At 46.6% G+C, this 24,076-nt stretch overlaps 1 protein-coding gene across 1 annotated transcript; it reads left to right on the forward strand.

The window, feature by feature from the left end:
• Positions 1-19,956: 19,956 nt before the first annotated feature.
• On the forward strand, positions 19,957-20,487 carry LOC124656582. The gene has a single exon (XM_047195298.1). The coding sequence runs from the start codon at positions 19,957-19,959 to the stop codon at positions 20,485-20,487; it is 531 nt and encodes a 176-aa protein (XP_047051254.1).
• Positions 20,488-24,076: the final 3,589 nt, after the last annotated feature.

The raw sequence follows: 24,076 nt of genomic DNA on the forward strand, positions 1-24,076 counted from the left end.
TTGTTGACGTCGAAACCCACCGGCGGGCAGCGACAGGCAACACAAGAGAGCCGGGAACAACTAGGGCTGCGGCTGGCCCCGATCCCTCGGAGCGACGGCCCGCAAAGCCTCCTCGGTCACACGTCCGATGCTATCGCAAGGGCGTGCCTCCTGACCTATACCCGGTCGGGAAGGTGTTGGATGATGCCTCGCTTAGTTTCCTCGCAGGGCATACACGTAAACGTTAAATACGAGCCTCGATCGGCTCTCGGGTTATCTCGTGAATCGGCTCAAAGAGCCGATCCACCCATGATTCGTACAAGGTGTCCGAATATATGGTGGTCCTGCTTGATCAAGATAAAGCTAATGAGATCTACGACGATTTAGGGTTTTCACCGCATAATCGGATCATCCTACTCACGATTGGGCCTCGCGCTCGCGCACGGTGACCGTAAGCCGATCCTAGACAGGGCCTAAAAACCAACACGAGGTTGATCCCCGGAACATCCTTTCTAGGGCTAGCAAACGTCACCCTACACGCCGCTGGATCCTCCAACCCTTTGTAGGGCCTAACTAAAGCGGATATTAAACTAATCCTTGCAGAGCAAGGAGCAACCGTAACGGATCAGATCTACTAAACTATGATCAAGCGGGGTGCCGCCCCTACACCTAAGATAGGTGTAAGGGCGGCTAGATGTATAAGGGTTGCACTACGAAAGCATATGATACGAAGAACAATGCTAACCCTAACACACCTAAGATAACTACGTTGCTCGCCATCAAAAAGGCTTCAGCATGAGCAACGCATGAACAACGAGATAGGCTTGTGCTGCCTAGATCGCAAGATGCGATCTAGGCAGCATGGTGCTTACCGGAGAAACCCTCGAGACGAAGGAGTTGGCGATGCGCCGAGATTTGTTTGTGTTGAACGTTGGTTGTTGTTTATTCCATAAACCCTAGATACATATTTATAGTCCAGGGGACTTTCTAATGTGGGCGTGCACTAAACCGTGCACGGGTAAAACTCTAACTTCTAAACTAAGACGCGATCTAATATGTTACAGATACATGGGCAGTCTAGCCCAACTTGGTATAAAAGGCCGATTCACGTATTCCTTCCATGTATATATCTTCAAGTCCATTTTGATCGCGGCCCACCTCTGACTCGGTCAAATTCTGGTGATAACACATGCCCCCCTGGTTTTGGAATTAACAATTCCAAAATCATCCTGTTTTCCTCTTCGTCGGGTCATGTCATGGTAGAGCAGAACCGTCGCATCATTTCTCATCATGATGCCCTGTTCTGGCCATCGGCACCCAAAAACCCCCAATCTCCCATAGCCATGTCCTCCTCTTCTTCCTTCTCCACCTCATCGGTCTCCTCTGATCCTCCCTCCTCTCGAGAGCCGACGCCGGAGTGGGGCTCGTTGGCGGCGCACGACATCCTTGCCTCGACGTCGTGGGACAAAGAGGAACATAATTCCTCCATCTGGTCGGAAGATGACAAATCCCTCCCCCGAGGAAGAAACGGAGGAGGACGACGATGACTCCCTTGAAGGCTACCCACCAGCAAAACGCCTCCGCACCTGGTGGGACGACGACAGCGATGACGATGGTGAGGAAGATGAGGCTCCCGTAGAAGGCCACGGAAGCTTTGATGAAGAGCCTATCAGCAGTTGCGCCGGAGGCAGCGACGACGAGGGCAATAATGGCCCCTAGATTAGGGATCAGTGGTAATAGTTGGCTTTTGCCCTCTTCTCCCCTGAGTAATCGGCTCTTCGCTTGTAAGAAATCCCTCTATTAATGAAGAAAATATTCCTCAATCAATTTCGCCTCCTTGTTGACTTTGCCGATCGTCGAATGGGGTCGCCGTACGGAGAGCCGATAGCAGGACATCGGCTCGCATTGCAATCTGGGGCCAAGCCGTCGCTCACCCATACGGTCCAATAGGTCTCACTAGGCTTAAACCTCGTCCAAACCATCAGCTTGAACTCTTCATCAATCTCGCATTGAACCGATTCCATTAACTTGTTAATTTGAGCCTATTCCTCTAGAGTCGATATCAGCGTATCGGCTTTGTTATTCTGAAGTCGATGCCTATACATCGGCTATATTTTCATACTGTTAACTCGGTATGTCTTCTTAAGTCGATGTCTGCACATCGGCTGTGGGATTCATATATTTTTTTTTACCGGCCGATTTAAAATCGGCCTCCATACCTTACTGCCCATCATCCCACATTTTTTACCGGCCGATTTAAAATCGGCCTCCATACCTTACTGCCCATCATCCCACATGCTTGGGAAATACTTCTTGAGGTGTTGACCATTGACGGCTCATCGGGAACTTCGTCCATCCAATTCTTCCAACATGTATGCATTACCCTTCAAGGCCTGGACGACTTTGTACGGACCGTGCCAATTAGGAGACCACTTGCCATATGCCTTGTCTCTGGTTCCTAATGGCAACACAGCTTCCCATACTAGATCACCAACTTGAAACTCTTTTGGTCTAACCTTCTTATTGTAGGCACGAGCTACCCTGGCTTTGTTCTCCTTAATCTTCTCTAATGACCAAAGCCTAAGTTCTGTCGCGTCCTCAATAGTGTCACTCATCAAAGCTGCATATTCTTCCGCTGTCGGATCATTCTCGAAACGTGACACGTCTTGATCCAGCCGTAATTTCCCAAGGTAATACGGCTTCCGTCCATAGACAAGCCGGTACGGCGAAGTCTTTATAGCTCCATGGCATGACATGCGGTAGGCCCATAATGCTTCGATAACTTCTCATGCCAATCCCTAGGGTTCTCGTCAATCTTTCTCTTGATCGGCTTGATTAAGCTCGATTGGACGCTTCAGCTTGTCCATTAGCTCCGAGCATAGTACGGAGATGATCGGATCAGCTTAATCCCCATGTCATCGCAGAATTTCCCGAATTCTTTAGAAACAAAGACCGAACCTCCATCGGTCGTGATGGTTTGGGGAATCCCAAACCTATGAATCACGTGTTCTTTCACAAACTGAATCACATCTTCTGATTTCACCTTCTTCATAGGGACGGCTTCTACCCACTTAGTGAAATAGTCTGTGATGGCCAAAATCCATTCATGTTTTTTACTCGACGCGGGATGGATTTTGCCGATCATATCCATGCCCCACCCTCGGAACGGCCAAGGCTTGATGATAGGGTTCATCGCCGATGCTCGGTACCATCCGAATCTTCCCAAACATCCGGCATGCTTGGCACCCCTTGTAGTAATTGAAGCGAGTCTTCAAGCATGGTGGGCCAATAAAACCCCGAGCGCCCGACTAGCCACTTCATCTTGTGAGCCGACCGATGAGTTCCACGAGCGCCTTCGTGCACTTCATGTAAGAGCCGATTAGACTCGGCTTGGTCCCGGGCACTTGAGTAGTAACCCTTCCAACGTCCTGTAGAACATATCGTCTCCTATGAGGACGTACTTCATGGCTTTGTATCTTATCCGTTTAGGTGCCCCCCGGGCCGAATCTTTTAAGTAATTGAAGATCTCGGCTCTCCAATCCTCCTGTTCCAGGAATTGCACCTGGACTTCCGACCCTTCAGGTATATCTATGTAGCCGGACGCTATTTGTGCGAGATTGTTGGCCTCGGTGTTTTGGGCTCTTGGGACCCAATTAAAGTTGATGTACCGAAACTGTGTCATCAACTCACGGCATTCCATCCAATATGGGAAAAGTGATTCACTCTCGCACTTGTATTCATCCGTGAGCTGGTTAATCACCAACTTGGAGTCTCCAAAAAGCTCTACTCGCTTCGCTCCGGCTTCTAATAGCAACTCCATCCCCTTACGTACTGCCTCATATTCTGCCACGTTGTTGGTACAAGGGGTAGACAATCTGATGGAGAAAGAGTACTCTGCCCCCCGAGGCGACACGAGCAGAATGCCGATGCCACAACCATCGTCGCAAACCGATCCATCGAAGAACATAGCCCATGCACGTATGGATAGTACTGCTATATTGGTACTGATTCGCTCAGCTATGAGATCGGCTAACGCTTGCCCTTTGACTGCTTTCGCAGGCTGGTACCGGAGATCAAACTCTGACAACGCAAACATCCACTTACCCGGCCGGCCCTTCAACACAGGGGCCGACGAAGCATGTGCTTGACAACGTCCGACTTGCATATGACGAAGATTTCTGCCGTCAAAAGGATATGATGCAGCTTGGTGCAGGTAAAGAACGGCAGAGGCACGGTTCTCGACCTCAGGATACCTCGTTTCCGCGTCCAACATCCTTCTGCTGAGGTAAAAGACGACCTTTTCAACGCCCTCGTAGAGTTGCACCACCACCGAGGCGATGGACGTGTCAGCTACTGACAAGTAGATGTAGAACGGCCTGTCTTGCTGGGGCGGAACTAGCACAGGCGGCGTTGTCAGATACCGTTTAATTTCATCAAACGCCTGCTGCTGTTCTGCCCCCCAGTGAAATTCGTCATCAGACTTAGTCTTCACCAACGCCATGAACGGCTCTATCCGTCCTGACAAGTTAGAGATGAATCGTCGGACGAAGTTGATCTTGCCGATAAGACGTTGGAGTTCCTTCTTCGTGGTGGGCGGCTGCATGGTACGCACTGCCTCCTGACTTTTCAAGCCGATCTCAATTCCTCGCTCATGAACCAGAAATCCTAGGAACTGACCGGCCGTCACACCAAAGGCACACTTCTTTGGGTTCATTCTCAGTCCGAACTTCCGCGTTCGGTCTAGGACGCGTCGCAGATCTCCCAAGTGTCCCTCCATGGAGACGGACTTGACTACCACGTCATCGATGTAGATTTCCACTAACTTGCCGATCAGATCGTGAAATATATAATTCATGGCTCTTTGATATGTTGCACCGAGCATTCTTCAACCCGAAAGTCATGACCACATATTCAAACAAGCCCACCGCCCCGGCACTCGAATGCGGTCTTGTGTATATCTTCCGGAGCCATGAAGATCTGGTTATAGCCGGCGTTGCCATCCATGAAGCTTAAAACCTTGTGGCCGGCAGCTGCATTGATCAATGTCTCCGCCACGGGCATTGGATACTCATCTTTTGGAGTGGCTCGTTAAGATCTCGGAAATCGATAGCCACCCGCCACCGGCCGTCCTTCTTTCTACAGGAACGATATCGGAGATCCATTCAGCGATACCTGCATGGCTCCGATGAACCCTGCGGCCAACATCTTCTCGATCTCTTTCTTGACCTCTTCCAGGATTTCGGCCTTCATCTGACGAGCTCGTTGTTGGAACGGCCGAAATCCTTTCTTAAGGGGGAGCCGATGTTCAATGATGCTCCTGTCTAACCCGGGCATCTCTGTATAGTCCCATGCAAAGCAGTCTGGGTATTCTTTCAATAGAGCAATCATCTGACTCCTGAGCTGTGGGTCTAACTTCCCGCCGATAAAAGTTGGCCGAGGCTTGTCCCCGTGGCCGATATCGACTTCTTCTAGCTCGTCGGCCGAGGTGAACCCATACCCCAGCTTTCCGTCACCTGTGAGGTCGACGCCAAATCATCGGGAGAGCCGGTGGCGCGGATAATACGGTCCGATCGCTAGAATCGGCCTCCATCTTGATCATCACCAGGACCTTGTGGCAGTGTCGGAGCCGGTTGCGTGGATCGGCTCCCTCTTCATTCTTGCTATGAGAGCAGCTGCCCTCATTGCTACCCCTACCAGGGCGATACCCAAGTTCTACCATGTTGATGCTGACGTCATGGGAGCGGGTTCTGTGGAAAGAGCCGATGAGTTCGGCTTCGAGGGTTGCCTTGATCTCGTCATGTTTCTTCTTGAGCTCATCAGGCAGATCCTCGTACTTGACCGGAGTGCTTTCCGCCATCTCGGATGTAGATGGCGATGTGGTGGATGTCGAAGATTTGTCCCACCGGGCGTGCCAGAATGTGTTGACGTCAGAAACCCACTGGCGGGCAGCGACAGGCAACACAGTAGAGCCGGGAACAACTAGGGCTGCGGCTGGCCCCAGTCCCTCGCAGCGACGGCCCGCAAAGCCTCCTCGGTCACACGTCCGATGCTATCGCAAGGGCGTGCCACCCGACCTATACCTGGTCGGGAAGGTGTTGGATGATGCCTCGCTTAGTTTCCTGCAGGGCATACACGTAAACGTTAAATACGAGCCTCGATCGGCTCTCGGGTTATCCCGTGAATCGGCTCAAAGAGCCGATCCACCCATGATTCGTACAAGGTGTCCGAATATATGGTGGTCCTGCTTGATCAAGATAAAGCTAATGAGATCTACGACGATTTAGGGTTTTCACCGCATAATCGGATCATCCTACTCACGATTGGGCCTCGCGCTCGCGCACGGTGACCGTAAGCCGATCCTAGACAGGGCCTAAAAACCAACACGAGGTTGATCCCCGAACATCCTTTCTAGGGCTAGCAAACGTCACCCTACACGCCGCCGGATCCTCCAACCCTTTGTAGGGCCTAACTAAAGCGGATATTAAACTAATCCTTGCGAGCAAGGAGCAACCGTAACGGATCGGATCTACTAAACTATGATCAAGCGGGGTGCCGCCCCTACACCTAAGATAGGTGTAAGGGCGGCTAGATGTATAAGGGTTGCACTACGAAAGCATATGATACGAAGAACAATGCTAACCCTAACACACCTAAGATAACTACGTTGCTCGCCATCAAAAAGGCTTCAGCACGAGCAACGCATGAACAACGAGATAGGCTTGTGCTGCCTAGATCGCAAGAAACCCTCGAGACGAAGGAGTTGGCGATGCGCCGAGATTTGTTTGTGTTGAACGTTGGTTGTTGTTTATTCCATAAACCCTAGATACATATTTATAGTCCAGGGGACTTTCTAATGTGGGCGTGCACTAAACCGTGCACGGGTAAAACTCTAACTTCTAAACTAAGACGCGATCTAATATGTTACAGATACATGGGCAGTCTAGCCCAACTTGGTATAAAAGGCTGATTCACGTATTCCTTCCATGTATATATCTTCAAGTCCATTTTGATCGCGGCCCACCTCTGACTCGGTCAAATTCTGGTGATAACAGCATTAACCGGATCTGCTTCACCGGCGCCGTGCACGATCTAAACTCTTCTACTGTCGCTTTTCTATTGCTTGCCTGCAAGTTCTTGTTTAATCTTGGGGGAACCTGTTTGTGCTAACGACGCGCCGTTACGTTTTTGCGAGATGAGATGAGTAACCATGAAGTGTAATGGCCGTCTCTCCAACCCCAAGTAGCACATGTAGCGTACTTCATCACCGGATCTATCAACCCCAGGAAGATCTGTCGTGACTCCCACGCAGTGCTTCTCCTAATGTAAGTCCCTTGTTTTAGCGCCATGTTCTGGGTTCAGATGCTTGTTTGTCTGAAGCTCTTTTAGTTCATTCCTAGTTATGACCGTAACACCTTGCTATTTTCTACTTCATTGCTAACTTTAAGCGATTGAACATTTTGGTTTGCATTCCCTGCTCTGTAGATGTAGCCATCATAACTTCTATCTTGCTCGCCGTCGTTACAAAAATTATAGGTATTATAGTAACATCCTGTTATTATTTAGTTCATGGCCAATTTTAAGTAATTGCACATGTTGGTTCGCATTCCCTGCTCTATAGCTTTTGGCATCGTAACTTCTATATTTGGTTTACATTCCCTGCTCTGTAGATCTAGCCATCATAACTTTATCTTGCTCACAGCTCGTTGTTACAAAAATTATGGCCTGCTACTATGTTGTTTGTGCCAATTTTTTACTCCATGAACATGTTGGCTTGCATTCCCCGTACTACGAGTGATGCCATTGTTTTGTATCTAGTTCATTGTAAGCTAACAAAGTAAGGACTTAGTTTGGCATGCTATCACTCTGCTATCTAGCCTCGTAGTACAAATATACTTGTCATACTACTAGATAATAATTTTGCGTGCCATCTTGTTCTTCAAAAGCTGCATTATTGACTTGTTTCTCTGACTTGGCATGACGCTCACATATGGAAAGCTGAACATATTGGTTTGCATTCCCTCTTATACAAGTTCACGAGTGATCCCACTATATTCTCGTATCTGGTCCATCTTAAGCTCCAAGCATTAACTATCCTCTATGTGTTGCTCATTACAAGTTTATATCCCGAAACATCTTGATTTGCATCCCCTTCACTATAAGTTCGGGAGTATTATTTAGTTCACGGCCAAAATGAAGTAATTGCACTTGGCACATGTTGGTTCACATTCCCTCCTCTTTAGCTTTTGCCATCGTAACTTCTATTTTTGGTTTACATTCCTCGCTCCGTAGATGTAGCCATCATAACTTCATCTTGCTCAGTCCTTGTTACAAAATTTATAGCCTCGCTACTATGTTGTTCATGCCAATTTTGTACTCCCTGAACATGTTGGTTTGCATGGGACTCGACAAGTAGTAAGTCTCGTTGTTTCATTCTAACATGCTCGTTATATTGGTCTGTTGGTATGCGGCATGCACTCTTTGTTTGCTTATTGTGCGCATTACAATGATCTTGTTATAACGACGAAATGATGAGTTCCAAATTCTTTGGCAAACAATATTGCAGTTTCTTTGCGTTTCCATTGTTGCTGTCTTAACTTGTAATGTCTTTGTTTCAGATATAGGTGCTGCATGGACAACTTAAAAGATTGTCGAATCGCTTCATTGTATTGCTAGGTTTAATTACCATTCAATTTCTCTGGGTTCAGTAATATTTTTTCAAAGCCTTGCAGCTGATGTAATATTTAGTTAGTTTTTATAGTTCTTTCGCGCATTTTTTCTTTGGTGCTTGTGGTAAGTGAGGCTATCCGACGTAAATCAATGCTGCGTAAATATTCTCGATATCTAAATCACGAATTCCCATCCCTTAAACGGCCCAATTAAGCGAAATCACATATGTGCCGGCTCGCAAAATCCTAAAGCGCCTATTACGCCGGCATATAAACAAGCAACTAAACGGCCGGCCCACTTACTTATTGGCCAGCCCATTTGATTTACTGTGGACCCCACACCCTAATTGGGCCGGCCCTCTTGCTTTAAGGTGGACCCCACCCACTACCGGGCCGGCCCACTAACTAGTTGGGCCAGCCCAATTGCTTTTGTGGTGGTCCCCACATACTAAATGGGCCGGCCCTTTAAGACGAAAGTGGGACCCACTCGTGTTTTTGGCCCGACCCACTAGCATGTTGGGCCGGCCCACTTGCTATATGGTGGACCCCACATACTAAATGGGCCGGCCCTTTGACGAGAAAGTGGGACCCACTGTGCTTTTGGCCCGGCCCACTAGCGTGTTGGGCCGGCCCACTTGCTATACGGTGGACCCCACATACTAAATGGGCCGGCCCTTTAACTAGAAAGTGGGACCCACCTGTGTTTTGGCCCGACCCACTATCTTGTTGGGCCGGCCCACTTGCTATATGGTGGACCCCACATACTAAATGGGCCAGCCCTTTAACTGGAAAGTGGGACCCACCTGTGTTTTGGCCCGGCCCACTTGCTATATGGTGGACCCCACATACTAAATGGGCCAGCCCTTTAACTGGAAAGTGGGACCCACCGGTGCTTTTGGCCCGGCCCACTGGCTTGTTGGGCCAGCCCATTTGATCTAATGTGGACCCCACGTACTAAATGGGCCGCCCGATAGCAGGAAAGTGGGACCCACATGCTAATTGGGCCGGCCCACTAACTTCTTGGGCCGGCCCAGCTGCTTTAATGTGGACCCCACTTTGTAAATGGGCCGGCCCGATACCAGGAAAGTGGGTCCCACATGTCTTGTGGGCCGGCCCTTTTGCTTGTTGACCGGTCAAACGAGTGCATTCGGCCCGGCCCACATGCTTAGTGGGCCGGCCCATTAAAGTTTTGACCAGTCAACCTTAGAGGTTAGGCCCGGCCCACGTAAGTAATGGACCAGCCCAGCTATATAGTTGACCGGTCAAACTAAGTCGACTGGCCCGGCCCGCAAACTTAATGGGCCGGCCCGCTAAGACGTGGCGGTGCCTCGTGTGGGCCTACCATCTACCACGGGTTTCGGCCGGTTAACGCCGTTAACCGCGCTAACCGGCGTCCGCCACGTGTCGGCTTGCATGACGTCGGCAGTCAACGGGCTCCCGGAAACACTTGGGCAACGGTCCGATTTTCCGTGGCGGAAGGGCGCCCAAGCGCGACGGACCAAAAAATCGTCGTAGGACTTTGCCTGACGCAGTTTCGACAACAGAACCCATATCGTCGGGTTAGGCCCATAGGCGACGAAAAATGCCCCTTAGTTGACGATTTTGGGACGTTGTCTATCAGAACTTTTCTTGTAGTGCTACTAGGAAGTGGTAACAAAGAGGAGAGGAGACAGAGAGGAGGAGGAACCCAAACCTAGAACAGTAGTAGCCGCGAACGGCAACCATGGTTGACCTGACCAGTTGGACCAACAACAATAGCTGCGACAGACAACAAATGGGGCCGATGGGCTGGCTTGGGGAGCTGGTCCAGTCTAACCATATGGTTGACCTGACCAGTTGGACCAACAACAATAGCTGCGATGGACAACAAATGGGGCCGATAGGCTGGCTTGGGGAGCTGGTCCAGTCTAACCATATGGTTGACCTGACCAGTTGGCCCAAGGGTATTTCCGTCTTTCCACCAATAGTGTAATTAAATAAATCTAGAAAATCAGTTCAAAAAAGATCTAGAAAATATTTAAAAACCAAAAGAAAACCCTACAAATACAATAAAATAGGAATAATAAGAAAAATCTAATAATAATAGTAATTATTATTTCTTAGAATAGTTTTAAATACAATAAATACTTCAATTCTAAAATATAAAAGAAGTGAGCCTAGGTCACTTGATTAGGGAAGTCGATGTACAACCCAACCACCCAGGTTCAAGTCTCCACGGACGCAGATTTGAGTTCTTATTATTTAAAAAAATCATTGTAGGGGTTTCCCCTACTGTATTCCTTTCAAAAAAAATATTCTAAAATATAATCCTAATATTAACATTAAAATATTTCTTATTTTAAACAATAAGGAAATATAAGAAAATCTTTAAATCAATTTATTTTTTTAGAAAAAGATTTCTTAAACTACTTAAAACTAGCTGAATGGCCCGCGCATTTGCGCGGCTAGATTTTCGTTCTTTCTATTACAATTGCTTTAATTTAAATGTTTCGAATTCAACATTGCTAATAGTATATAGTTCCAATACTTTTGAGATTGTTAACTTTGTTCGATCTTCCCTGAGAGCGCTCGTAGATGTCTTTGTGTCTTATTGGAATTCCGTCTTTATTTCATTGAGATATCATATCCTAAATATGCTTGTAAGAATTATTTATTTTTGTACGGTTAAAGTCACTTGTATTATCTATTCACATTGAGAAATTTCAACTTGTGATCTACATCGAACTCTTCTCAAGCCCAATTTTTATTACTTAGCTCCCTTGTTTTCATGATCGTTAGATTTTATCACACATCATAAGGTTCTTCGTCACATGGATGTGTTGATGTTTCCGTTCTGTTATAGCTTCAGATCATGTTTTCAATTGCAATTATCAGGACTGAGATTTAATTTGGTGGTCAGCCCCATAGGGTGACTATGTGGATGCATGGTGTTGTTCCAAAGGAATAACTGGCTATCTATCATGTCAATGGTAGATGTTGATAACGGGTTCAACTGTTCGTAGTCTAGCATGAATATGCTATGCAAAAGTAATATAAAGTTAAATTGGGAACGTTCTCGCCCATAATTTAGCAGTGAGCTGAATTGCTGCACTCAAGTCCACCAACCATGAATATACATGAAAACATTTTAAATAACAATATTTTTTGAGACAATAACACTTGGAGATAGAACATGAATTTATTATTTCTAAACATAATGAAGTAATCTGAGTTTCTATTTTATTTCCTTCACACTCTTAGATACAACCTTTTTAAGGGTCAAACAACAAATGCTATTTCCATACGCTTCCACTATGCTCCGAGCCATCGTCGCAGCACACCCCTAATGGTTCAAATGATTGTTCAATTATAACTATCTTGGTTGCTCTTATATGGATGATCTGACCAAACCCACCAATGGCTGCTCCAAGCTATATGGATAATTTTCTTGTGGACTTCCTTTTTTAGCGGTGTTTCCCCCCATCTTCTCATTTCATTTGTGAAATCCCCTTTCAGAGAAGAATTGTGGTAAACTTTTCCACATTGTTACTGTGATTTTATGACAAAGAAAGAGTTTTACACATTGTTTCACCTCCTTTTGGCTTTGTACGGTCCACAAAGATGAAATTCTAATACATTGTTGATTGCGTTATATTGTGTGGATTCTAATATCACATAGTTGGTAAATACGTAGAGAATGCTATTGTTGAATTTCTTTGATCTATAAATGGCAATCAGATCTTTCAAGATAGTACAATGAATTATATGGCCCTTATAAAATGATTGAATAATATCTTAGCTGCATTTTAAAAGATATAACAAACCTACAACACAAGTTTCTCCATCAAGACCATATCGAGCAAAACTCGTAAATTCATCCGTTCAGTGGTTGACTGAACCCTACATTCTCATAGTTGTCCTCAATGTTTGTCCTCTTTAGTTAGGTCCATCAAGTTTGTTGATGGTATAGTATTATCTATTTGCTAAATTGTTTTAATAGTAGTCATATGTTTTTTTAAGAAAAGTAGTAGTTCTAATTGATAAAAATATCTGTGGAATTATAGTAATCATAGGTGAAATCTCTGAATAATAATTCAGAGGAAAACAAAGCTAGCAAGGCATGTTCAGATAAACATGCAAAGACCCCATAAAAGGTGTACTCACATTTGTTAATACATGAAACATACATAAAGATGAAGTGCCCATGGATATTACCAGTAGCTGATGGTAGTATTGTCATTAATTTGTTGGACATCTAGGCATAGCTTTTACCGTCCAGGAGAGTAGCCACTATGTATATATAGTAGAATAACCATATTACTTGTCGTACCTTCTAATTATGGAGCATCTCATCGATACCTCAATTATCCATGGATCCAAACATCAGGATTGCCACCGTAACTGCCGTGTATCATACTGTGACTGCCCTCTTCAGTTTGCTGATCTTCATATCTTGGATAACCAGCGCACCATGAATCCATGATTGACCGGGCGTTGCTGCAGGCTGCCCTAGTGTTAGTGTAGAGTTGTCGTTATCTATGTTGTTCATGTCTGTATGTCAGGAATGAGCTGTATAATCCAAAGCATGGTGTTTTTCTTGTACACGTGATTATGTCTGCAGTAAATCGATTTGGTACTCTTACCAGAAATCAATTGCACCATAGCTGATGTGAAAGCCATACAAAAAATATCATTAATTATATGTTACTTCTGGGGATCACTCATATGTTCTGCTGTAAGCATTATTCTGATTAAAATACATGAAGCATTTGTTAAATTAAATACATGAAGTCTTGGCTCACTTTTCTATCATGTTTCTCTATAATTTAATTAAACCATAGAGCACATGAAGCATTTACCGCAAGAGAAGGGAGAAGTCAGCCAAGACTGTAAGGTATATAATGTATATATTCCACAAAAGGAAGACACGGTGCAATTCCAATGAAGTAGCATCCAGAATTTTTTAGTATTCAACACTGACGTCGCTCTGAACTTCCTTCACTCTTGTGCAATGCATGGTCCTCGATGTTCTTGGATATGAACTAAACATAGTGATCACACACCTGAAATAAAAGAAAAAATCGTATATTAGCTTTGGTAATAACACCTGGGTGCCTCTATTGCTAGAAAACGTGCAAGTGATCAACTCCAAGAGCCGAGAACAGCCAGGCGAAATTATCAACTCCAAGTCTCCAGCAAACAGCAATCTAGATACGTGTCAATTCTTGGTGGTCAAAACGTAGTAGCAACGCACCAGAGTTCCTGCTTTCGGATCAATCCAACAAAGTGCAGAAATAGAATGCATAGCTATCTCTAGACGATAACTGCTTGGGCATCGAGAGTGTCGGCAGAACCCAGAAGAGGACCGGTCAAACCTACCTCAGATTGCCGTGTTTGCTTTGCGTTAGGATGGCTCCAGTACTACCCACTGGTACTTTATCTGCAAATTACACAGAGGACGCAGAGATGAACTGAACGTTGCCGCGGCCAAGACGGAGAGAAGGATCGACGACGGAAGATGCAGCAGAACCGTGCTGAGCGGCGGCGACGATGGTGGCAGGAGAGACCGCGGCCCATATACATGTAATCGATTCAGATCACGTTTAATCTAGCAGAACCATGCGGAGCAGCCGCGATGGCGGCCGCAAAAGAGGCGGCGGCGCATGAGACGACAACAGATGAAACATGGAATCGATTTAGTGTAGGGTTTTTTTTTGGACAATGAATAAACGTAGGTTTAATCTTGCTATGCGATAATTTTTGGCGTGCGTGGCCGAAGTTAATCTTGGCCTTTGTTCATGATTTGATTATTTCTAACTAATCTACACCGTTGGTTGTTTGTTGATTTAATAATATATAATAGATAATTTCATCTCAAAAAAAATATAATAGATAATTCAAGAAAAGACTTAAATGGTATTTATAGAAATTACCATTAAGTCCTTAAACCTCAATAAATTCAAAATCTTCAATCACTCAAATTAGGAAAATTTGAAACTTAAAACATCACATAGGGGGGTAATAACAACTAAAACACTAAATCATGCATAATTTGGATCTTTAAACATTTCCCTTACCGGATAATGATGCTAATTTTCAGAAATCGAGAACAACGATCAGTCTAAACAATCCAACTGCACTACCTTGCAGTATCCATGCAAGTTCATCAGTTGCTCATGCCATTTGAGTATTTTATTAAATTTCTTGCAAAGTACTATACTTATCATTCCTTCATTTCAAAGCAAAGTATTACTTCCCCAATTATGAATACTCTGTGGTGGGTAATGAAACCATGGTATGAATTTGGTGGAGGTTCCATTGCAACTAGGTTTATATCCACCTAGGACTAATGACGAATACCGTATAGCAATTCTTGTGCCATTATACCCGTGTTAACCATAAGATCTGGAGTGGGACGGAGAAGTCAACTATACCTAGCCTTTTCCTCTTGCCACTACTAGGAAAATGCCTATTGTCGGTGCACAAATTTGGTTACTGCCGGCGCACCAGCGCCCGCCGGTGGGAACGAGCCGGTGATAACAGGCTACTGCCGGCGCACCTGCCAGTGCGCCGGCGGTAACACGAGTTATCCCCGGTGCACCTTCCTAGTGCACCGGCAGTAAGTTTTCCACGAAACAAAAAAGCCTCTCGGGGCACTTTTACAAGCAGCCCCCTACGTTCAAAACATGAAAGCAATCGAGTCCTAGTTGGCAGATCTGGATCTTGAGCCCAAGGAGGAGCTCAAGGCAGCGTGTCGACAGCGTGGTCGTCGACATGTTGGCAGCCTCGTCGGAGGTTGAGGAGGAGCTCGAGGCAGCATGGTTGTTGGAGGAGGAGCTCGAGGCCGAGGAGGAGCTCGAGGTGGCCGGCCATCGGAGCTCAAGACCGAGGAGGAGCTCGAGGTGGCGCGGCCGTCTGAGCTCAAGGCCGAGGAGGAGCTCGAGGTGGCGTGGCTGTCGGAGCTCGAGGCCGAGGAGGAGCTTGAGGCCAAGGAGGAGGAGGCGGCATTAGAGGAAGAGGAGAGAAGTATGAGAAAAGAGTAGGAAGAGGAAAAAGAAGAGAGGAAGAGGAGGAGAGGAGAAGAGGGGGGGGGGGGGGAATGAGGAAGGGGAAGAAGAGGACCCTGGATTCAACTTATATAACTAAGGTTACCGCCGGCGCACCTAGTAAGGTGGTGCGCCGGGGGTAATTTTTAATTTTTTTATCAAAATCGAAAACCTGAAAAATTCCTATTTCCGTTTTGCATTTGAAAAATCCAATTTTTGTCTAAATGACCGTAGGTGTTGAATTTGAATATGAAATTTCACGTAGATATTTTTTGATATATAAATTTTTTTCATCGGAGGTCGTATGCAACCAGAATTCCCGTTTTACCGAAAAATGACGCCATTTTGTATAATATATAAAAATTTATTTTTTAAAATTTTCACTAAAACTTGATGGCATAATACATGGGCCTTTCAAATAATTTTATTTTTTGAAATTTCTACCATTTTCTTTTATTTTTCCGAAAACTGAAAATGCGGTCCACAGGGAGGGTGTGGAGGGAAAATGGCAGCTACTCCTACTACTGGCGCACCACCCTATTGGTGCGCCGGGGGTAATCAAATTACCTCCGGCGCACCAATATGGTGGTGCGCCGACAGTAGGAGAAGCTGCTCATTTTTCGTGGCTCGAACCTGGCCGACCATTACTCCCGGCGCACCAAATATGGTTGTGCGCCGGCGGTAAAGGAGCATCACCGGCGCCCCTATATAGTGGCGTGCCGGTGGTAAATAGCACCGGCGTACCTAAAATAGAGTGCACCGGCTGTAACCTTTGCAGCTATAGGCCTTTTCCTAATAGTGTGCATATCAACCGACCATTACCGGGGGTTGTCTAGATCGTGCTATCTATATGGTAAAGGAGAGGACGGTGGTCCAGATCAGTCTACCTATAGATATAGGGGACGGCAAACTTTGTAGATATCTATGATGGATTGTAGGGGTTGTTCGGGTCGTGCTATCTATATGATATATAGGGCAAGGCATGTGGATTGTCGAAATGGTCTACCTTCGGGTAAAGGGGAGGACAATGTGCCTATGCTGGTCTATCTATATGACAAAGGACACGACATACCTACAAAAGGGTGGGTATGCAAAGGTTGCGGATAAGAAATGTGATTGGATTGGACCTTATCCTAGGCCCCATACCAAGAAAGTGTGGATGGGAAGGTACACTCGGTTGGAAACAAGGATAAGATCTCTTATGAAAAAAAGTAACACACCTCTGTAGAGTGTAATAAATTGTGGCTTGTCACTTCCTGTTTCAGGAAGGAACTGCGAACGCGGCAGGAAAGGCACTCCACGTAGTTTTGGACACCCTGTGAAGGCTGTCATGCATTGTTTTTTTTAGAATAAAAACAACCTTTTAAAAAATGTTTACAAAAACAAGTATAGCTTATGGATTCCTGATCTGTGGCTTAGTTAGTGCATAAAACACCTTTCCTATGATGAACTTGCTGAATACGCTTGTACTCACCCTTCTTTGAATCCCATGCTTAGACTGCTTAAACAACCTGGACGAGACTCCTGAAGGGGCTGATGAAGCTGAAGATGTCTGCTATGAGGAGCCAAACTTGTCTAGAGGCGTTGAAGGGGTGGATTACATGATAGCCTACGGCACATAGGATGCCACCGAGGAAGCAGAAGGGTAGCCACAACACTCAAACTAGTTAGTCGGGCAACACCGAACCTTATGGAATAAAGTTGCTCGAGTAGTCATGACACTTAATAAAGTTTTACCACTTGTTCGTAAGTTAGTTAAAGTTAAACTAGAGTTACCGAGTTATCCCCTGGAGGAGCTCCACTATGTATGACTTGTAATCTTAAGTGCTTGAATAAAGGGCCAGCTATGTTTCTGTTGTACCACTCTAATGTATGTAATATTTATGGATTGGTACTTCGTAAATGTTATGTCAAGGATTTACGTAGTACAACATGCAGTGGTATGCTGGGTCACCACAGACAAATGTCTCTAGCCGGCTACTTTTTTGCGAAATTCTGGCCAGCTACTTGCAAGTTGCAAAGAACTATTTGGTTAGATGAGAGCCCGGACCTACTCCTGGAACAACATGACGAGATCCGCGGCCTTGGCCAGCGAGGAGGGTGGAGCCATGATATCCTTGATTGGGAACGAGGCCAAGGACGCCACGGGTGGGACATTGCTAAGGAATATGAACTAGTGGGTAAGCTAGAGATCTTGCCGCAGGATCCGTACATGCCAGTGGGAGGGTCGAGGAGGCAGCCCTAACATCGGAGTTTCCCATCGAGAGATTGGGAGTGCACCTCGGCGGGGAGGTCGGCTCTGGAGAAAGAAACCAGCATTAGCGGTGGCAACCAGGCATCAAGTTACACAATTATAATGAATTTGGCTCTATTGGGCCAGTCTACGGCCTATTTCTGGTTCGGTGCCAATTTTGGCAGCAGTATGAACTATATTGGTCATGTTTTTGACAAAAGTATGAACTTTTGTGGCCTTTGGATGGACCAAAATGGAAGGCTATTATTTACCACACAACACCTCTCAAAAATTCAGTCTCCTGTATTCACGACCAAACAAAGGTGAAATATGTATGATCACCTGCTACCTTGAAGCAATACTACACGGTAAGCAACGCTGTGTTAAGAACTCACCAAAAATTCCAGCCGCGGTACATTACGTATGCCCGAAGCATGTGTGAGTCAACAAAAGTATTTACCCGTTCATGGTCGTGAAAACACATGTTTCGCAATCATAAACCAATGGTTCACACAAGTATGCTTGGGTTTATAGTGCGCAAGGTTGTTTTCCGTTGGTTACGTGATTTCCGCAAGAACACATATAAGATCTGGAGATAGTGTTATGCACTTATGCTAGCAGCCGATCAAGCTCTATAGGTTTGATTATCGTTAGAGAACAAATTGCCAACATGAACAATACCACATATATGCTACTAGTTGGCGCTCACCCACCAACAAGAACCGACGTGGTCGTTTTCACACGGCATTATAAGAAAATTTCAGCTAACTTAGATGTAGTAAGAAAGAAGAAGGAATTGACAATATGTGATTCGTGCAGATTTGAGATTTTTCCCTTTCGAATCAAAGAGGGCCATGCTAGTTCTTGTTTATTTCGTTGCAATAATTGAGCTAGCTATGCAGCATTTTTCTCCTCCTTTTGAGAAAGGAGTTCTGGACCGTTTGCTTCGGTCTCCCGTCCACGGACCTAGAAATCTCGAAAAGCTGATGCACTCGGTTTCTGTTGTTGATGTGGTTGTTGTCACAGAGAAGCGCACGGGGAGCACGCAGTTTTCTTGAGCACGACAACCGAAATGATGGTGTGACAGTTTCACATACATCAGCAAGCAACGGGACACATTGAAGTTAGAGAGTGTGGCTGAGTGGGTGTAGGTTAATTGGCGCGCCGCAGCTTTCAGCACTTTTGCCGTTCTCAGGACGCGCCTATATAATTCTGAGGAAAGAGCCAATCCTGCACAACCGGGGCATGATTTCTTTATGGCCGAACTGGAGGAATACTTTTTCCACAGATCATAGCCTTCCTAATCTCACATCGCTAGCTTTTCTCGCCTCTTTCAGTTTGCTTAGAGCATCCCACTCATTGGCGCTCCCCACGTCCAAATCCGGCGAAATTTTCGTCCGGATTGGAGGAAGATTTGGCGTGGGGAGGAGTAGTTTCCCAGTCGTGTGCTCCCCAAGCGGCGTTTCTCGGGAAAAAGAGGATGGCTCGGGGAATCCGGACGAAAGAGGAGACACGTGGGCGTGGGCGGTTGGTTTAGCTTCATCCGGAGTCCCCGGGAGACCCCCGGGAAACCGAGGATGGCATGGGGAGTCCGGACGAAAATAGGCTCAAATCCGGACCAAAACGAGGAACCGGGGGTCTGACTGGGCCGTTTTTCGCCGTCCGGATGAAAAAAAGTGGCCGTGGGGGGCTCTGTGGGGAGACGAGTGGAGATGCTCTTACACACTGAACTTTAGTCTCTATAGTGTTCAGTGCACTGCCTCCACATGCTCGAATTGTTTTGCCCAAGTATCATTTTCACACGCTTTGGACAACCAAAAGCTTGATCATCATGTGAGCACAGGGAAGTGCGGCGCAGTTGCATGCCTGGGTATCTGAGTTTCTCACTATAAATACATCATAGGGCCTCACGACAAGGCCCATGAATCAAAAACTACCTTCTCTCACACTCACTCTCATCAACCCGACCAGCACTCCGGTGATCTGCGTATGTCTCTGAGGCAGTGTAGCTCCTTAGTTGGTGTCATTGACAGGGAGCTCTCTACAAAAAAAGATGAAGATTGGCAAGGCCCCGGCACTCCTGAAGAAGGCCGTGAGCATGTGCAAGAGCAAGACCAGCGTGCTAGCGGCAAGGCTCCTCGTCCTCGCATCGTTCCACCGCAGGATGGTCATGGCCGGTGTGATCTCTAACAAGATCCAGTCGCTGATGGTGGCTGCCGACCGGGTGATGGTGAGAGTGGATAGCTGTCACAAGGCTCTTGTACTGCGGAAGGCCGAGAAGTCGCTGGCGATCTATGGGGGTCAGATTGTTGATGATCTCTCTCATCAAATCAAACTGTTCGACCAAGAAGAAAATTGTGATGGTGGCTGCCCTGACTGGACATTGCACTCCATCTTCAACGATGACGACAATTGTTCCTACATTGATGAGTACGAGGGGGATGATCATGAGCTGTCGGCGATGGATGTAATCAGCAGCAATCGAGATGTAGAGAGGTTGGAGTATAACAAGGAAGACGACATCGACCAGGCTGCCGAAATATTCATCAGGAGATTTCGAGAGCAGATGAACAAAAGCTTTTAGTGGTCCTTTGTTTTGGTATATCAACATGATACTGTGTTTAGAAAGCGTTGACAAAATGATAGTAGTGGTGGGTGAGAGAGAACAATACAGTCGATGGTCTCAGATGCATGGATTTAAAAGTTTTGTCCACCCCCAGCATATATAGGAAGTTTTGCAGCCGTCCAGAAGTTGGAAGTTTTAGGGCATCTCCAACCGCGCGACCAAAACGGACGCGCTAGGCCGTCCGTTTTGGGCCGTTTGGGTCGCCGCCCGGACACGCGGACAGCGCCCCGCGTCCGCGTGTCCGTTTGGGTCGCGCGCTGCGCCCAACGCGCGGACGCATCGCATAGGGCCAATTTAAACGAAATTTGAACAAAATGCGAATCTAAACGAAATTTCATTGAACATATGCCCTATTTTGGGCAAATTTGTACATAGCCCTATTTTGGGAAAATAAAACTAACAAAAGAAGCCCCTATATGGGCTTTTAAATTTAAAAAAATATAAAAACCCTCTATTAGGGTTTGGTCGGCGGCGCGGTGGCCGCCGGTGCGCCGCCTAGCCCTTGTGGGCATCGTCGGCGACGTCGTCGTCGTGGACGACGTCCCCGGGCGGCGACGCGCTGTTGTGGCTGGACCGCGCCGGGGACTCCGGCCACGGAGACCACAGGGCCTCCTCCCACGGTGAGTGGGGGTCCGGAGCCACCCGACGCTGCGGCGGCGCACGGAGCAGCGCCTCCTCCCTGAGGCGCTGCTGCCTCTCCTGCCAGGCGCGGCGCCTGGCCTCCTGGCGCCGCCGCTGCTCCGCGCGGCGCCTGTCCTCCTGCCGCCGCCGCTCCTGGCGGCGCTCCTCGTCGGCGCGGTGCCTGGCCTCCTCCCGCCGCGCCGCCTCCTCCTCCTCCCGTAGCGCCTGGCGGGCCTGGGCGTAGAGCTCCCAGCCCTCCGCCTCCTCGACCTCCCGCCGGGCTGCCTCCTCCATCTCAGAGGTGCGAATGGCCGCATGGAGGTGCGGCCATTGCGCCTCCTCCTCCGCCGCCGAGATCATCAGCGCGGCGCGGAGGTCCGGGTCCTCCTCCGAGGACTCGGGCTTCGGCTCGAGCAGGAGAGGCGGCGGTTGCGGCAATGCCGCACCGCCGCGAGCGGCCTCTCCGATGTGGAGGCCGCCTAGGTTTCTTCCCGCAGCCCGCAGCGCCGGCGGGCGACGGCGGCTGCTGCTCGCCTCGTCGTCGTTGGCGAACCGTCGCTTGGCCATGGCGGCGGTTTCGCTGCGGGGAGTGGAGTGGGGACTGGAGTGGAGGGCCAGATCCCCTCCAGTCCCCATTTAATAGTCTCCCTGGTCACCGACAGGTGAGCCCAAGGGAGACGACACGACCAGCGCGCGGACGTGAGCGGACGGCGCGTGCCATCCGCGGCCACGCAAACCTAGCCCAGATTTGGGCCGGGTTTGCGTCGTTCCGGACGCCGCGGCCGTCCGCTTTTGCGGTGCGTCCCCGCGCTGGGCCGCGTTTTTGTCCGGCTCGACCCAAACGGACGCGCGGGCGCGGTTTGGGTCGCGCGGTTGGAGATGCCCTTAGCTACGTTCTAAATGTGTGTTCGTATGTGTCCGAAAGGGAAGGAAAGAAAACACTTATGAATTTCTGTGACTAAATCTTGTTCTAAACTGTTTGAACTCTGATTTTTAGATAAAGGGTTTTTGTTTTTACTTAAAAGGAGTTTGAACTTTGATACAAGCATTTACAACTTCTCCACATAGTATCTTATCAAAATCCATATCGGCTCCACCACCTCCCCCTACTATGCTTCACTGACAATTTGACATTGCTAGAGTACTCGAAAAATGCCCTTCTAGTATGCACAGGATATACCGTGCATGCCGTACCTTTTCTGTCCTTCCTTTTTTTTATTTCTAATTTGGTGTGAAAACATTTTATCCTTTGCCACACTACTAAAAATTAAATTTTGTTGCTTTTGAATGATAAGTTCAATTTGTGAACCATTTCAATATTTGAGTTCCTAGCGAAGAGAACTTCATAAGACTAACATTGAATAATTTTGGACTATTTTTGAAGACCAACTGGTGAAACTTTATAAAACTTGGTGAACCTTGATGAATAATTCGACAATTTTATTATGTAACATCATATATGAACATGTTTCGGGAATCAAATTTTGAATTCTAGAACTTAATGATTTCTTTCTTTCAAACAATTACTTTTCACTCTATTTTAAATTAGGTTCCTCGGAGTTAGAAATATTTGGCATTTGCCGTATTTTTAAATTTGGAGACACAGTTTTCTGAATATAATTTTATTGATTTTTATTGTGTACCATCATGTTTGAATGTGTTTTGGAATTGAAATTTTGAATTTTATCGAAACAAATATTTTTAGGCTTGTTTAAAATATATCATTGAAAGAAGTTCACAGATTCAAACGGATTGTTAACCTGATAAATATTCCAATAATTATGATTCTTTCAAATTCGACACTACCAACTAAATGTCTAAATCCATCTAATTAAATAATGAGAGAGTACTGGTGTGTGGTATTCTAATCTAGTAGTATTTAGGAAAACCGAAAAAAGATGTAACGGACAATGTCTGATTTCCTGTATATTTGAGACTAGCTAGCTCATGCATTTTCCATTCGAATCAAAGAGGACCCTCCTAGGACGTGAATTTTTGGCTCATAGCCTCTAGCGCCCTGCATATCCAGACCGTCGGTTGGAGCATTAAAATCCGTGGACAAAGTAGTGAACATGAGTTAATTAATTTGAAAACACATGAGAACCAAACTGAGGTTGGGTGGTTAGGAGGGTGGTTGTACTCCAGCCCACCAGAGTTCAAACCCCAGGTTTAACATCTGTGTGTCTCATAAAGGTGGAATATTCATTCAGTGGGAGGCGACGTTCCCGTCGACAGCGAGGCGCCTGTGGTGATTTCGTCAATTTCAAGATCCAATCCGCCGGCTCGGTCTTCCGGAGGTGCTCATAGGGGTAGGGTGTGCGTGTGTGCGTTCATAGGGGTGAGTGTATGCGCGTGTATGTGAGCGCCTGCGTTTGTACTGTGTTTCTCAAAAAAAAAAATTTGAAAACACATCTATACATGATATAAATGAGACAAATACGGGAGCTATACACATTTAATGGGAGGAATAAACTGCAACGAATAGATGCTAGGATAATAACTAGCATTTAAAATCTAGTGCACACAGGATCGGGAAGGAAAGCCACACAAAGTCACAGGCAACAGCAAGCAACGGGACAGACTAAAGCTAGAGAGAGAGAGCGCATGATTGATTGGCGAGCTGCAGCTTTCAGCAATGCTGCAGGATTGAAAGAACGGTCAGCAGCCACTACCGAGGGCGCATGTATAATAAATCAACGGAGATCTTAACTGGGATCCCAAACGCATGTGTTCTCTATGGCCTAACTGTAGGAATACTTTCGACATTTCCTTCCTGACCTCACAGCGCTAGCTTTACTTGCCTCTATAAGTTTGCCTCCACACACCCAACTTAGTTATTCTATATAATGTTCAATCCCTGTCTCCACATGCTAAAATTGTGATCTCCAATTGTTATTTTCACACGCTTTGGACAACAAAAAATATG

The sequence above is a fragment of the Lolium rigidum genome, chromosome 5 (genome assembly GCF_022539505.1).
Source record: "Lolium rigidum isolate FL_2022 chromosome 5, APGP_CSIRO_Lrig_0.1, whole genome shotgun sequence".
In the NCBI taxonomy this organism is placed as follows: domain Eukaryota; kingdom Viridiplantae; phylum Streptophyta; class Magnoliopsida; order Poales; family Poaceae; genus Lolium; species Lolium rigidum.

Bases quoted from the DNA above. Each gene is read 5' to 3' on its own strand.
- LOC124656582 (XM_047195298.1), top strand. From the start codon at position 19,957: ATGAAGATTGGCAAGGCCCCGGCACTCCTGAAGAAGGCCGTGAGCATG.